Below are 15,995 nucleotides of genomic sequence, written 5' to 3' on the forward strand. Positions count from 1 at the left end.
TTTCAGCTGTCACAAAGAGAGAGGTGGTGACTTTTGCAGGCCCAGAATCAAACTGCCAACCATTTAATATGGTCTCTTTCTATTAGTGTTCGATTACATTTCTAAAAAGGAGAAAGCTTGGTTGACATGCCCTTTAAATGTCAGTTTTAGGGCTGCTCATATGTTCAGCCTGCTGGAAATCATTTTGTCTTGGAATGGTAGGGAAATGAGTAAGCACAGGGCCGAAACTCTATCTGACTGCAGCGGTTTGGAGCCGCACACAGTGCCAAACTGCTAAATTCATATTTATTTGAGTTTATGACTGTGGAAGCAGTCAAGGTTTTTGAATATATCCAGGGATATTCCAAGACATTTTGGTCTCTTAACAGAAATGTGGTCAGCGTCATACATCAGGACATAATTTATTTCAAGACAATTCATCAAAGTAAAAGGTTTTGTTGTTTAAAAATGAAGTAGAATGTGTTTCGTGTGTGGTTTATGAGAGTGGATTTACCAAGACCTTTCAGTTTTAAAATGGATGATTTTACAAAAGTATGGTTTACGTTTGACAACTCTAGGCCTGTGATAATGGAGGTCTGTGAGCTTTTCAATGCATGGATGAGTTTAGCAGTATAATGTATGGACGTTTTAGAGTGCATATAACCCTGTTAAACTAATTGAACTGTGACCCACACCCAAAAATGAAAATTCAGTCATTGACTCACCTTCACGTCGTTCCAAACCTGTCTTTCTCCTGTGGAACACAAAAGAGGACATGTTGTGTGCTGATTAAAAAAAAACCCCAACAACAACTGTAAATATCGGTACTGATGTGATGTGCATCATTATTTCAAACACAAAACGACTTTATTTTTTTTGTACAAAAATGCAAATCATTTACTCACCGTCATGTTCTTCCAAACCTGTATGACTTTCTTTCTTCTGTGGAACACAAAAGAAGATATTTTGATGTCCGTACACTGAAAGTCAATTGGGTCCAATGTTGTTTTGGACTCCCATATTCTTCAAAATATCTTATTTGTTGTGGAAATTTAAGTTATGGTTACCAAGAACCCAACAGTAACACATGCTGAGACTGTCTCCATGGAAGACTATATAATCATTTGTGTATGTATGTGTATTTGTGTGCGTGTGTTTATAGGCACACACCACAAGTCGCACAGGCTTGCTTGCCTGCCCCATGAACCCAGAAAATTACACACACCATCGGTGCACAAGAGAATGTTTTGGATTCACTCAAAGAAAAAATATCCCAAAGGCTTTATGTAGGTGTGGTTCAAAAGACAGTTAAATGATTATCACTCACCTTAGGGCATGTTAGGAACTTATGAAACTTCATGACCTTTCACTGTGCCTTCACCTCTGCTGAGAGAATAAAAGAGATTTGCTCAGTTGGATTTTTTAGACAGGTGTTCTCTATTTTTTTTTTTTTCATATACTCTCTGACCTGTGTGTGATCTCTGTGGTGCTCCCTGTTCTTACTGTTTTAGGTATACGTGGCCCTCATCCAAGCTCATCATAAATGCGGTAAACTTCCCCATTCTTTCAAAAGTCAGCAACTGCCACAAGCAAATTGTTTCATTAAACATGTAAACTCAGTTTACAAAGAGTGATCGTGAGTGACACGTTGATGTCAGGTATTGGGTGCGTCAGAATCAGGTGTGACATTCCACATACCATGGCGAGGCCACCTTGCCAATTTCACAGTTCAAATGAATTAGAAGGCATGTTCTCTTTGTCTAGCAGTGTATTTACGTCTGTAAACAATGAATAAGCAGAATGGGGAGCTCAACTTTGGTTCAAGTCCAGCTACAACTGCTTATATCCATTAAAGAATGTTTTTTTTTTTTATGATAGATCAAGACGTTGCTATCAACATCAAAAACAAAAACAAAAACAAAAAAAACACTCAAGTCCTACAGCAAAACTGTTATATAAAATATTCACATTTATTTTTTGATCATGGTGAGGACATCTTGTAATAGAAATCTTTTTGAGTCACATTATGAATGGTTTTCGGAATTTCAGGTTTTTCTATCCTTAACTATCGTTGAGTTATTTAAATGGTGCATTCAAATATATAATATAAAACACTGAGAACCTTAAAATATCGTCACAAGTCTTTTTTTGATTAAATTTGTCCCTCATATAGTATAGACAAACTACGAACACAGTGGTTTCACTATAATTGTGAGTATATTTCATACACGCCACTGTTTTTATCTACAGGTTGATGTACAAGAACCCACTTGAATTTAAACCTCACACAAACCTGTTGATATTATTCAATTTAAAGCAAAACACTGAATTAATGAATAGCCTTTTAAATAACCACTTCAAACATGTACAGAATTCATTTTGACCTTACCAAACCCCACATAGTCTATCCGTACAGTTACGGGGGCAGGTGAGCATCTCTAAACTCTTAACTCGCGTGAATGCGCTTGTGATTGATAGGTCTAGACTCTAAGCCCCGCCCTCGTGGGCCGTCCCTGCCGAGCGATTATATTAACGCCAGCCGGTGCAGTCCGTTCTCCCATGAGGACTTCTTAACCGATAGGAAGTGATAACTCTTGTTTCTTTAATAGACTTTGACATTAACTAAGACTGAGCACTCCCGAAAGTGTTGCTCAAAACAAATACTCTTTAATAAAAGAGCTACTCAGTGCTATAAAGTGACAGAGGCGCCTTACAATGAAGTTGGAGGTTTTCTCTGCGAGTCGCCTTGTGGACAAGCCGCTGGACCTGTGCAGTGACATGGATGTGAATGTGGCTTCACCGCTGTCCACGGAGGAGGAATTGGGCTCGGATGGAGACTGTTCAGCCAACAGTCCAGGACCAAGTGCCCCCGTTTCGGACGGGAAGGCGAAACCATATACGCGTAGACCCAAACCACCATACTCCTACATCGCGCTCATTGCTATGGCCATACGTGATTCCAACACCGGCCGCCTCACACTTGCTGAAATAAACGAGTACTTAATGAAAAAATTCCCGTTCTTTCGGGGCAGCTACACGGGGTGGCGCAACTCCGTACGGCATAACTTGTCATTAAACGACTGCTTTTTAAAAGTGCTGCGAGACCCCTCGCGTCCGTGGGGAAAAGACAACTACTGGATGTTGAACCCACACAGTGAATACACTTTCGCAGACGGCGTTTTCCGCCGGAGGAGGAAGCGCATCAGTAAGAAGATCCTGAGCACTTCGGAATCTCAAGAGCGCGCGCCTGCGGATGACAGCCGGCGCGACGAATCCTCGAAGTTTTCCAGTTCCTTCGCCATAGACAGCATCCTCAGCAAACCGTTTACGCGGAGGGAGCAAAGCACAGAGGACACGTGTTTTGGCACCAGGCTAATGTTGTCGGCGGCTCCGCACTTCCTGCCAGTCGTCATGGGCTATCCGCCGCAGACCGGATTCCAGGTCAGTTCTGAGGTGTCGAGTGCCTTTCCGATCTACAGGTGTAATACGGCAGACATTACTAACATCAGTCGAATGCCGGAATTACCGAATTCCCTTCCGGGTTTGGCACACTCCCACACTACTGTACAAGAGACTGGATATCACCCCTTCAGAATAGACTCTCTGCTGTCATGAAATGAGAAGTGAACAAGCCAATTTGCAGACACTCGCACGCTTAAACGCAATTTCTTTGGTGTTTGACACACCAGTCATGTGCACTTTCCTCTGTTAAATGGTGTGTTTTCGTGATTTAAGTCCATGCACAATACTTACTGCAGTGCTGCATGTCTGCTGTTTAGATGATGTCTTAGATGAACCAATGTCGCGCCAGTGCAGTGTTTACTGATTCCATTTTCATTTCTTGTATACGATGGCATAACCATGCCAGTAATTATGGACAGAATATGTATTTAAATGTAGTCTACTTCTTTGAAAGATTGTGTTGGGTTACACTTGTACCGTGTTTTATGTCTGTGTAAATATGATGGTTTATTTAGAGCTGTGCTCAGTTGGACAACATATGCAGTTGTACTTTCGTTAATAAAAGAAAATATGACAGAGAATAAAATTTTCATTCATTATTCATTCTATTCTTACTTTGAGTGCCACTTACTAGGTCACGAGATCCTGTTTTTATCACTAATTCTGATTTAGAATCTGTCTGAAATCTGTGCTACCAAAGGCAAAGGCAGTAACGCAAACACTGAAAATGAAATCCATTTTGATGGATGTACAATTTCTAAGCATTGAACAGAGACAAAATACATAATCACGGCAAATATAACAGCCAACAGAAATCATGTTCGCTTGAGATGGTAACCATGGCAACCGTGTGCCGCCCAGTAGCCTATTTTCCGGTATCGGACCGTACTAGACAAAACATAGACTAATTATTATCATTATGCATCACTTTATGACTTACATACATATAAATTATTTACTGATTTACATAATCACAAAAATGTTAATTTAACCAGTCTTGGAGATAGAAGCCCTATACAAATTAGTAATTGACCCCTTGTATAATTCGCACACTGCTTAAATTTCCCATAAAGAGAAGTATACAAAACGTCCTCATATCGTGAAATTACAAGGTCTGTTCACTGACCAACAGACCACGTTTCAGGAAACTCGTGATTCCAAAACAGCTTCTCTTCAAATGATTGCAGAAAATTCAACACATATGCCTTCAAGCATGAGTCACTGAAGCTGCAGCCACGCATGCACGCGCCAAATAAAAGTCGAATGTTGTCAAAGTTGGAATTAATGGAAAAGACACTTCTTGGCAAACAGGTCAACTCAGTCTAATGAAGCATTCAAGTTCATAAAAGAAAAGGGAAAAAAACAGTGTCCAGTTTATCCAGAAATATTTCTATATTTCATTTTAAGCCTAGGCCAATAGTTTATACGTTACGTTATGTTTATCAGTAATTAATATCCCTTATATAATGAATATCATAAATTAATACCTATAACATCATAGGCAGTGATGGTTTTTTTTTTAGGCTATACATTTAATCTAGTTATCGGCTACCTTTATAATCAAAGCAAATGGAAATGCGTCCATAAATGCAAAATAAGCTCGACGTCATGGCATATCTACAGTGTTTGCAGACAAATTGACTTCCGTTTGAAATCACACAAATAAAAAAAGCGCATTGCCATGTTCGTTTAAACTCCAGCAATCTCACACCTGGCTGAAGTCCACGACAAAACCACTTGGACAGCAAGACATGAATCATTAAACGATATATAACGAAATCTGAACCGTTGTTCCATTTCTTATTAAAGCACATTTTATTTTGTAATTTGTGGGCATTTTTATCACATTTTTTAAATTATTTCTTTATTTTGCTTGTCTCAAACATGAAAATATTTTGCGCTGTCCGCGGTACTGAAGCAGGGCCATCGTTTCCTTTTTAATTTCAGTCTTTAGTCACGCCATCTCCTTGGGTTGACAGCCCTGTAATTTTCAGGTCAGGGAACGGGCCTGATTAAGAGCAAACCAACTCTCCATGGACTTGTCTTGCTTCACTTATATCACTTTTTATGTAAGCTACTCCCCAGTGAATGAATGAATAAATAAACGAATTAATTATTTATTTAATTAGGCCTAATTAATTAACGAATGAAGGGAATGTTCTGTTGTATAAGCGCCAAAGCAAATCCACAATCGGCTTAAATAAAAACTGATAAAAGAGAGAATTCGAAGCGTTCGAGGATGGTCGCACTTTATGGCACTATAACATTATAAAGTTAAGGCAAGCTCACAGTTGTATGTACTTTTTGTCGTTATTGCACGTATAAACAGCAAGTAATGCATTGTCTGGCTGTCAACTTATAAATGCTTACTTTTTTAAATGCTTGCCATTTAAGTGCGATACTGCAACCTGCAGGTGAACTCGCGGAATGACACACCTGTCTATGTAAAAACCGTTGAGAATTCAAGTCTATTAGGATCACTTCAGCTGCAAATAAGCGCTCATCCGTAGGCTATAAATATAGCCTACAGGCTTATTTGGAAACCACGTTAAATAAACATACAGACCAATGGAGGGGTTATCTACAGAGATAAATTCAAGACAAAAAGAGCATGTTTAAACCAAATTAATTAGACATGACAATATACGAAACGAAATATACAAAATACATTACAATGTAGCCTATTTATACCAAGTAAAATACATTCCTTCCGGTGTCACTCGTTCCAGTGCAAACACTGACATCGAAACCAAATTACCGCACAGTAAAAATGCTTTCAATGATTTGTTCATAATGATTGTGTTTAGACTACATCGATTTAACTTGCACAAAAAACAAACAAACAAAAAACAGCAAGCATCAAATAAATTGATCTTACAAATCTCGTGGGTTGAATATTTCAGTGTGTGAAGATAATGGGTTAAATAATAGGCCTAAGTCTACCATTCTTCAACAGAGCAATATGAGAATTGAAGGCGCAACTGTGATACGATAATTATAAAATAAAACATCAACGGATAAAATAGCATGCATCATGTTTCACTGTTATAATCTCTAATAATTAGTCAATTAATTACTATTGTCACTGTCCTATATTTCAAAAGCGTTTCAGTTGTTAGCGCCCTCTTTCTCTAATAATTTAAAGTACACTTTACCCTAAAATATTTCTATATTTCCGTATATTATGGTTGTGTGTCAGGTGTAAGTCTACTGTCTTTAAATGGGATAGGCTACTTACATTTTTCTGATAGTCTATCATATCAGGCATAAAATGGTCTCGGATCAAGGGTTGACTGGAGCCTTTGATGCGTATAGTTTGACAATGAATAAGTCATAAATCGTGTTTACAGTGCCTCAATTAGGTCTGTAATGAAAATAGATCAGTGCGTGTATGTGCGCAGGGGAGCGCGATGCTTTCTTACGCACATACACTCATAGCGATGGTCCGTGTTCAAAGTCTCGTGCAGAGCTCGGTTTCCTCTAGAGCAGCCGCGGGTATCCGGGACTCGGCGGGGGTCAGGCGCTCAGCGGGCGGGGGAAACCCGGCGAAATACTGCTTATATAGCGCGGGAACATGTTTTTATCCACATCCTCACGGTAAGCTAAAACTAGGGGATTGTTGATTCGCTTTGTTCAAAAGAACACTTAAAAGAGTTGGGTGATTAAAAAGGGAGGGGAAAAAAGAGAGCGCGAGAGATAACATATCCCGTGCCATTTATGAAAAAAAGCCAGGAGTCATAATGCTGTATTTGTTGTCTATAAATATAATGCTATTTATAACACCATAAATAATAATATAATAAACCGCAAACAAATAATATGAAGCATTAAATAACAATGCATAATAAACAAATGCAGAGGTGGATCTCACAATTCGATTTAAAATATTCTGCTGATCGACTTCAATGTACAAAATCAGTCAGTAAAATAACTAGTCTATACAAAAAAAAAAAAAAAAAAAAAGCATTTTTATTTTTTGCCAGAACAGATGACCACCATATACTACCAGTCAAACATTTTTGGACAGCAAGATTTTTAATGAATTCTCTTCTGCTCACCAAGCCTGCATTTATTTGTTCCAAAATACTGCAAAAATAGTAATATTGTGAAAAGTTTTTAATATTTAAAATAACTGCTTTCTATTTGAATATATATTAAAATGTTTTTACTCCAGTCACATGATCCTTCAGAAATCATTCTAATATTCTGATTTGCTGCTAAAAAATAAAATAAAATAAAATAAAAAGTAAATAAATAATAATAATAATAATAATAATATATATATATATATATATATATATATATATATATTATTGTTGTTGAAAACAGCTAAATAGAATTGTTTTAGGTTTCTTTGATGAACAGACAGTTCAGAAGAAGAGCATTTATCTGAAATAGGAATATTTTGTAACATTATGAATGTCTTTATCATCATGCACTTTTAATCAATTTAATGCATCCTTGCTAACTAAAAATATTGATTTCTATAATCAATAGAAATTTAATAATGCATATACAATGATTTAATTATACTGACTCCAAGCTTTTGAATAGTATCGTGTATAAGCTTTTTAATTCAGATAAATGCTGATCTTTGGATCTTTCTATTCATCAAAGTATCCTGAAAAAATATATACTCAACTGTTTTAAATAATAACTGTAATAATAATACAAAATGTTTCTTGAACTGCAAATCAGCATATAGGAATGATTTCTGAAAGATCACGTGACACTGAAGGCTGGAGTAATGATGATGAAAATGTAGCATTGTCATCACAGGAATGAATTACATTTTAAAATATATCCAAACAGAAAGCAGTTATTATAAATATTTCACAATATTATTGCTTTTGCTGTATTTTGGATTAAAAAAATGCAGGCTTTGTGAGCAGAAGAAAATTATTTAAAAACATTAAAATCTTATTGTCCAAAAACTTTTGACTGGTAGTGTGTGTGTGTGTGTGTGTGCGTGGTGGTCTGTCTACTGTAAGCAATGTAATTTCCTTTTGTCTGTTTTAAAATAAATGTTCCTTTTAACTTTAACATTTAAAACAAAAGCAATAACAGACGAATTATCCGCATAACAATTATGTTTTAAAAAGTAGGCGGCCTACCTTAATCTTTGTAGTAGCCTAACCAATGTAAGGAAATATGCATTAGACGTGTTTACGTTTATATAAATAAGTTCATATTTAGGCTGGTCTAAGACTGCTGTGACCTTCTTTGCTTGCGGAAGCTGTCGACGTCCAAATGGCTAATTGGCTTTTTCTTTTGTTAATGAACGCCGGACTCAAGGGATGTGCTGTAGCCCCGGGCCTGTAAGCTGATCCTGGAGCGCTGTGTGTGGTATCCAGACCTCTCGACAGAGACAGCCTGCTTCCACTCGAGCCAAAGTCATTCCTCTCTCCCTCCCTTGTCCATGTCTGTCTCTCGCTGATCACTGTCTCCCTCATTTAATGGTATGGTTTATTTATTTTAGTCCTGCTGGCTTTATTAAGGCCTCTCACGCTCATTGAGTTCTTGTTCGTATTGACAGCCCTCCAAGTCCATTAGATGAACCCATCCAATTAGAATTCGAGTTGCAAATGCGAATTTCACAAAGTAAACACTAGGATTAGCCCTCAGCTCACTCGATAAGCTAAGCTAATCTTTATTAAAAATCATAATTCTATTCTACCCAACTTTATTCTCATAAAGCGTGCAACTCTGACTGACTCATTCAGGCGAAATGGCCAAAGCATATTTTATAAACAAGCCAAAAGGATAAGCAAGCTTAAGCCAGAAAGATGATGATAATGATGAGAGACGCGATGTTTGTGGTCGCATAGTGATAGATTGAGGGTCAGTTGATTTTGGTGGACAGTCCGTGAGGCTCTGGAGAGAGAGAAAGAGTTGAGTTTGCAGGGGTCTAGGGGTTTGAGGGGGTGGGTGAGGCGGGAAAGGAGGAGCAATTAGAGGAGAGAAAGCCGGGGAGAGTTATTGAGTGATTGGCTGTCGAGTTTTGTTTAGTTGAGGCGCTGCACGAACTCAGTCTTTCCATTTCTTCCTCAAAAACGGACTACAGCCGCCAGGATCAGAACGGAGCTCGTGGCGGAAAAAGAACCGTTTCAAAACGGACCACGATTACGCACGTTACTTGGATACTTTCCCTAACCAAAAACAGGATTTTGATCACAAAGTTAAAGCCCGAAAAAGAAGACCGTAGAGTCTACATAGGATGCCTTGTTAAATTAGCATAAGCGTGGCGTTTATTCTCGAAACCTGTGTTTTCTTGAACCTCGTTATTGGTTACCGAGTATCTCAATCTTTGGGGCTTTGCTTAAGTTTTTCTTCTGTCAACGTCAACGTCTGTCAGCCAGTTGTGTTCGTGCGTCAGCGCGGGACAGATGACGACTGAGAGCTCCCACGGACCACTGAGCTCGACGCCCCCGATGAGGACCAGTCCGGCGTCCAGCGAGCTGCATCCAGGACTGATGAACGCGACAGGTAGCTTGGAGGACCATGGCGCAGTGTCCAAGACTAAAAAGACTAACTCAGGACTGCGACGCCCGGAGAAACCGCCCTACTCTTACATTGCACTCATTGTGATGGCAATTCAGAGCGCACCGACAAAGCGCCTCACACTGAGTGAGATTTACCAATTCTTACAAACACGCTTCCCTTTTTTCCGAGGCTCATATCAGGGCTGGAAAAACTCTGTTCGGCACAACTTGTCTCTGAATGAGTGCTTCATTAAACTACCAAAAGGTCTTGGGCGGCCGGGGAAAGGACATTACTGGACCATAGACCCCACCAGTGAGTTTATGTTCGAGGAAGGGTCATTTCGGCGAAGACCACGAGGATTTAGGAGAAAATGTCAGGCCATGAAACCCATGTATAGAATGATGAACGGCCTAGGGTTCGGTTCCGCCATTTTACCCCAGAGCTTCGATTACCAACCTCCCACCAGCGCACTTGCGTGCCATGGCACTGGCTATAACCTGGACCTGTCTGGTAATGGTTATGAGTCGTTAAACAGCGGGCACCATGGTCACATGTCCCCCAGCTCGAGACATGGTTATATGGCTAGCTGTCCAGTGCCTGGGAACGGAGACTATGGCGCGGAGAGCAACACCAGCCCAGTCCCGTCTTCTCCTGCAATAGCGGGCGCGCTTGAGGGTCACTCGCCCTATTCAGAGGGAACAGCACTATGGGCTTCTTCTTCAAATTCTCCATACCTAAAACAGCCGACTACAGTCTCGAGCAATTCGCCGTCCACGGGGCAGCATCCTGGCATATTCACCTACTCCCTGGAACAGGGTTACATACAGCAAAGTGCGAGAGACAACACAGACATGTCAGGTAAAAGCAACAACGTAGCCATATAATTTAACATATAATTTCTGAAACATTTAGATGACATTATATTTACTTGTGTTTTTAATTTAAGTGTTATAGCTATTACGTTTTAAAATCTAGGCCTATAGGCTACATTATTTTATAACAAAAATCTAATCTAATCTAAAAATCTAAAAAAAATAAATAAAAAAAAACTAATTCCAAATTCCAAAGCATAAAAAGAAAGCTCTCAGAATGTCAAAATTTCAACATATTAGGCTTAAGATGACTATAAACTATACAAAATGAGCATGGCTCAAAAGCGTTGAAATCTTTTGCAATTGAAAGATTTTTTTTAGGCCTACGTTAGATCACGTTTTTTTTTTGTTTTGTTCGAACAGTTTGGGTAAGAAACAGCAAAATATGGTATTATACTAATACAATACCCTAAAAAGAATTATTATTATTATCAGATAGGGGTTAAGAGTCATTCCACTTTTATCTAAACGTAAAATATATTTTAATAAATACAAAAATGTGTGAAGCTCATGCAATAAGGCAATTTAAAAATAGTACAATCGAAAAATATACATTTTATTGAATATTGTTGAAAAACAATTTGGATACTTAAAAATAAAATGGTAAATTTGTTTTGTTACACAATATTTAGGCCTACACATTTAAAGGAAGCGACAGGGATATTTTAGGCTACTCTCTAATATGGGGGTAAAAGCTTGTATATGGGGTGAAAATTGTATAGCCTACCCATGTATGAGCTGATAAATAAATAATAATAAAAAAACGCACAACATAATTTTATGCAATGTTCATGATGTGTATATTTATCTCACTGTGTATATATCTGTCCTCAGTGGGTATATCACGCTATCCGACACATTCTTCCCCAGTCGGAGAACGGAAGGACTTCATGTTGAATTTTAACGGAATTACCTCTTTCCATCCGTCTGCTGGTGGATATTATCATCACCATCATCATCACCATCATCACCATCAGAGTATGCATCAAGACGTCAAACCTTGCGTGATGTAGTCCGCTTGTTGCGGAGAAAGTTGCACAAAGATAAGCACTTGGATAGCTGTGAGGTAAAGACAATTAATGAAGGATTAATAATTGTACACTCACAAGATGCTTGGAAATGTATTTTTGAAAACCAGCGAAAAAGCCCCTGACGACGTAACTTGACCTCACCGCCCCGAGTGCACATAAATCAGTTATACTCATGAAGTCATGGACTTGCCACTTTATGGCTTGTGGTTACATTTCAATAGTTTGCATTAAGCACATAGAAGTATATTTCACTTAATCTGTACAGTGCAATGTGATGTTAGCAATAAAACATTTCAGAGCAAAGTAGTGTTTTTGCCTGACAGATAGCCAAGACCCTATAGCCCTCTATCTATCTATCTATCTATCTATCTATCTATCTATCTATCTATCTATCTATCTATCTATCTATCTTCTGAGTCAAAAGTCCAAATGTGTGTTTTTCCCCATCAGTGTTTTTAAATGTTTTTTACAAACACCTATAGTTTAAAACCCTCCAACATCAGATTAATTGTTGTAAATTCAAACTTAAATTCATGCATCATATTTTTGTGATAGCGGTTGTGCAAACAAGCGAACAATATATAATAAGTCAGTTTTATAATGAAGGTAGCCTATTTTTAACCGAGGTTTAAAGACTCTGCTATTTCTCACATATTCAGGTTGCGACAAGTTGTTTTTAGTAAGTTGTAATCACATTCCTATTATTGTTAGCCTATTATTATTATTATTATTTTAATTAAAATTTTCAGGCCTACATTTTTGCAGTTTCATTAATTGTTTCGTGTTTCATAATTTCATAAAAACCATAACCCAGTTATTTTAATGGCAGGTTTCATAGTTACAACATGCATTATCTTTTAGAAATGTTCAATGGAAATTTTGTTGCCGTATAATGCCTTTACAGAAATTTGACATTTCAAATAATAATAATAAATACATTGCCCTGTGAAATAGCCTATTTACTGGAGTAAAATGGTTACAATGGTTACAACTAGCCCCGGTCTTCCTCGTTCATTATTGTTTCTTTAGGTTAGCCCAAAGAAATGATAAATGCGTCAGGAAAAAGATAAAATTAAATACAGCAATGTTGTGAATAATGAGGAAGTAAATTCTTTTCTTCTATACTCTACCATTTAAAATAAAGAAAAAAAAAAATGAAACGAGGCAAATGATTATTAAACATAATTTACATTTAGCCTACCCAATATATATTTTTTTAATTAATCGCCAGTTTGGCCAACATGACAAATTATAGGGTTTATGTTATTTGAATACTTTAGGATGTTTTGGTAACATTGTAATAACTCTTAAATAACTTTTAAATCAGTTTCGTCCAGTCGCAACGCTTCGAACATATTTTATATTTCTAACTTCATTTAAGCTATAGGCCTGTCCATCAGTGCCCTTGGGAATTTGACCCGTAAGAATGGGTAACGAAAGATACAACCGAAAAAAATTTCTTGATCTTGAAAAGTAAAAGGACACATGTGTCACTGTAAGAAAGAAAAATAAAAAAAAAGTTCAGCTCATTTCTCAAACTTATTCGTGATCGTTTGCGGCGCAGACAGTGGAGCTTTTAGACGGTCATCTACTGCCATCTATCGGTGACTTAATGTACCTTCACGCGACGCCTGTGAAATAGACTCGATGATTGCCAGTTTTCCTTCTGATTTTATAAACAAAGCGGCATACCTGAGCGAATATTTGGAAAGGATTACAATGAGACATTTATAGCTACTAATAAACACGGATTATACTCACAGCTACATTCATCTACATCAATCGCACCCGTCTTCAAAACAGTTATCTTCCAAAAAACACAAAGCATTATTATTAAAGCATATTGGAAGCATTTATATAGACCATGTAAAATTACCTGGAAACGACCATATAAACACAGTTCGTAAACTACAGGGCAATAAAAGAAAGAGGTTCTCATATGACAATGATGCCAATCACAATATTAAATCTTGGGATAAGTATTATCTGGGAATGACAGCTGCATGGTGCCCAATGCAGAAAAATAAGAAGAATATGCAGATCTTATTTCAGCAAACAAGACATTGACTTTACAAAATGAAATCATTATTGTATATTAATAATAAGTATATTAAACAAAAAATGGGATGGGATCTAGACTCCGGGTGTCAAACATTAGTGGTCACTCACTGAAATAGAAATGCACTGATGCAACATTCATTTTGACCTTATCTGAACTGAAAAAATGGCTAAAGGATTGACAGAGACAGCACTTTCAGGTGCCACTTTGAACAACCATGTCAAATGGAAAAAGAACAAAAATGAACCATATGGTCGCTGAATTTATTTTGTCTTGCAGTTCCATGCTCTTTTTCCTACATGTCATGAAAACTGTGCACCAGATGTGTTTCTGTATAGAGTTCACCGTTCTTGTAAATGACGACTTCAAGTCTTGCACTGTAATAGTACAAGCAAAACTTAAATCTAAGGAATCAATTTTCAGTGTTTTTTCTTGGTCTACCAGTGCATTTCTAGCTGCAGATTTGCATTTCCAAAATTATAAACAATTAAATCAAAATATTGTATTAGACATTCTGAGATGCATGTAGAACATTTGATCTAACGCACAAGATAAAAAGTTGATGAAAAGAAACCATAATCTAGGATTTCTCTCACTGGAGCAACTAAAGTTGATTCAAGAGCAGAATGACTTTGATTAAAGAGATGACTTGCAGCATTGTGAGTCAGGGCATGTGTTTTAGCTCTAGGACTGCATATTTTGTTCATTGACCTCATACAAGACAGAAAAGACCAGTGGTGGTGAGCAGAAAAAAGCTAAAATGATGGCAAACCAGCAATGTATTTACTACCATAACCAGTTAGCAAAACAGTTAGAAATGTATTTATTACCATAACCAGCTGTTAAAACAGTTAATGCAAGTCAAATATGTAAAGAGCTTGGACTAAGAAATCGGCGTTGTAATAATGTTATCTATACATTTTCAATTTTAAAATTTCATAATTGTGCTAAAATAATAGTGAGAGCAAGGAAAAGCCTTTCCCCTTTATTCAGTGTGCTTTTCATACTTCGCTTGCCTTCACTACTTAAAGTGGTGCAAGTGTTCCCCCTAGCGACCAAAGCTGAAATCGTGGTTTTTTTTTTTTTTTACTTGTAAATAAAACCATAAACCATAAATTGTTATTTATATGAATATTTCATGTCTGATTACTATCTTTAAAGGCTGGCAAACACAGTTGTCATGAATCAGCGATGAACTCTTAATGAGTGGGTCACAATATCAAGGCTGTATAGTTTTGGGATAGTGTGAATGAAACAAAATAGCCTACATGATTTTATTATTACTGATAATCTCTGACTGCTGAATACTCAAAACGCTGGCAAGCAAAGTTGTCATGGCTCAACAATGAACTCTAGTATGTATCACATTTCCAAGCAAATGAAGAAACAAAAATAAACAATACAGTATTTACCTCACACAGTATTACAATGCCGTTGTAGCACTGTACAATGCCTCACACAGTATTAGTGTTACAGTGCCGTTCCAGAACTTCCGCCAACAAATGAAACACACACACCCTTTTTCAACCATGGTATCTTTACCTGTCAAACAAAAGCTAAACAAGCTCTTTACGCACTTTCTCAGCAGCTCCTTGCAGGGATGAAAAGCGTCACAGTTCACTCTTCTTTTTTTTTCAGCTTCCGGCTTCCCATATATGGACTGCCCCGTGACAGTGAACGCGCAAAATGATTGACAGACAACAAACGCATCAGAGGCTTTCTGATTGGCTAAACACATAATTCGACTGTCATAATCTCAGGGCAGTTATATTTCAATGATATTCAGGGATCATTTCCTTTCTGTTACAGCACCTTTCATGGAAGTTCTCTCTGACTTAAAACTCGAGTTTAAACTTTGGGCAAAGTTAAAACGGACGACAGCAGTGTCATCAGCTCATGCTCATGAATAATGCTACTTCTATGCAGCTGGCGATGGAACATTCCTTTTAGTGCATTAGCTGATTGCATCCCTAACCCATTCGCTGTAGTTAACCGCATTGTTTGAAGAAGTTAGTGTGTGGTCTTGCCTGTTCGCGTGCAGTCTGACATCTGTGCACCAGTGCAGCGTCCCATGCTACTATTCTTCAAACGCAAAAAGAACACCAGAGA

At 37.6% G+C, this 15,995-nt stretch overlaps 2 protein-coding genes and 2 long non-coding RNA genes across 5 annotated transcripts; 2 read left to right on the top strand and 2 right to left on the bottom strand.

Moving 5' to 3' along the window:
* Positions 1 to 469: 469 nt before the first annotated feature.
* Positions 470 to 1,593, bottom strand: LOC131526665 (uncharacterized). Its single transcript, XR_009267512.1, has 4 exons — positions 1,448 to 1,593; positions 1,307 to 1,362; positions 885 to 921; positions 470 to 733 (listed from the first exon to the last, which is right to left on the bottom strand). It is a non-coding gene; the product is annotated as an uncharacterized LOC131526665 (long non-coding RNA).
* Positions 1,594 to 2,200: 607 nt separating this feature from the next.
* foxq1b (forkhead box Q1b) lies at positions 2,201 to 4,040 on the top strand. Its single transcript, XM_058756346.1, has one exon. The coding sequence runs from the start codon at positions 2,695 to 2,697 to the stop codon at positions 3,592 to 3,594; it is 900 nt and encodes a 299-aa protein (XP_058612329.1). The 5' UTR covers positions 2,201 to 2,694; the 3' UTR covers positions 3,595 to 4,040.
* A 2,094-nt stretch (positions 4,041 to 6,134) lies between these two features.
* On the top strand, positions 6,135 to 12,278 carry foxf2b (forkhead box F2b). 2 transcript variants are annotated; one of them, XM_058755815.1, is made up of 3 exons: positions 6,135 to 7,038; positions 8,737 to 10,782; positions 11,631 to 12,278. In XM_058755815.1, the coding sequence occupies exons 2-3, from the start codon at positions 9,828 to 9,830 to the stop codon at positions 11,807 to 11,809; spliced, it is 1,134 nt and encodes a 377-aa protein (XP_058611798.1). In that variant the 5' UTR covers positions 6,135 to 7,038; positions 8,737 to 9,827; the 3' UTR covers positions 11,810 to 12,278. The 2 variants fall into 2 exon arrangements, with proteins under 2 accessions (XP_058611798.1, XP_058611797.1); XM_058755814.1 differs by lacking the exon at positions 6,135 to 7,038 and having other exon boundaries at positions 7,800 to 10,782.
* Positions 10,593 to 15,451, bottom strand: LOC131527011 (uncharacterized). Its single transcript, XR_009267594.1, has 3 exons — positions 15,299 to 15,451; positions 11,710 to 11,855; positions 10,593 to 10,730 (listed from the first exon to the last, which is right to left on the bottom strand). It is a non-coding gene; the product is annotated as an uncharacterized LOC131527011 (long non-coding RNA).
* Positions 15,452 to 15,995: the final 544 nt, after the last annotated feature.

Source organism: Onychostoma macrolepis, chromosome 20 (assembly GCF_012432095.1).
Source record: "Onychostoma macrolepis isolate SWU-2019 chromosome 20, ASM1243209v1, whole genome shotgun sequence".
In the NCBI taxonomy this organism is placed as follows: Eukaryota; Metazoa; Chordata; class Actinopteri; order Cypriniformes; family Cyprinidae; genus Onychostoma; species Onychostoma macrolepis.

Excerpts from the sequence above, each read along its gene's own strand:
- foxf2b (XM_058755815.1), top strand. The coding sequence starts at position 9,828 with ATGACGACTGAGAGCTCCCACGGACCACTGAGCTCGACGCCCCCGATG. Across the intron at positions 10,783-11,630 it reads AGACAACACAGACATGTCAG|TGGGTATATCACGCTATCCG; the intron begins GTAAAAGCAACA and ends ATCTGTCCTCAG.
- foxq1b (XM_058756346.1), top strand. The coding sequence starts at position 2,695 with ATGAAGTTGGAGGTTTTCTCTGCGAGTCGCCTTGTGGACAAGCCGCTG.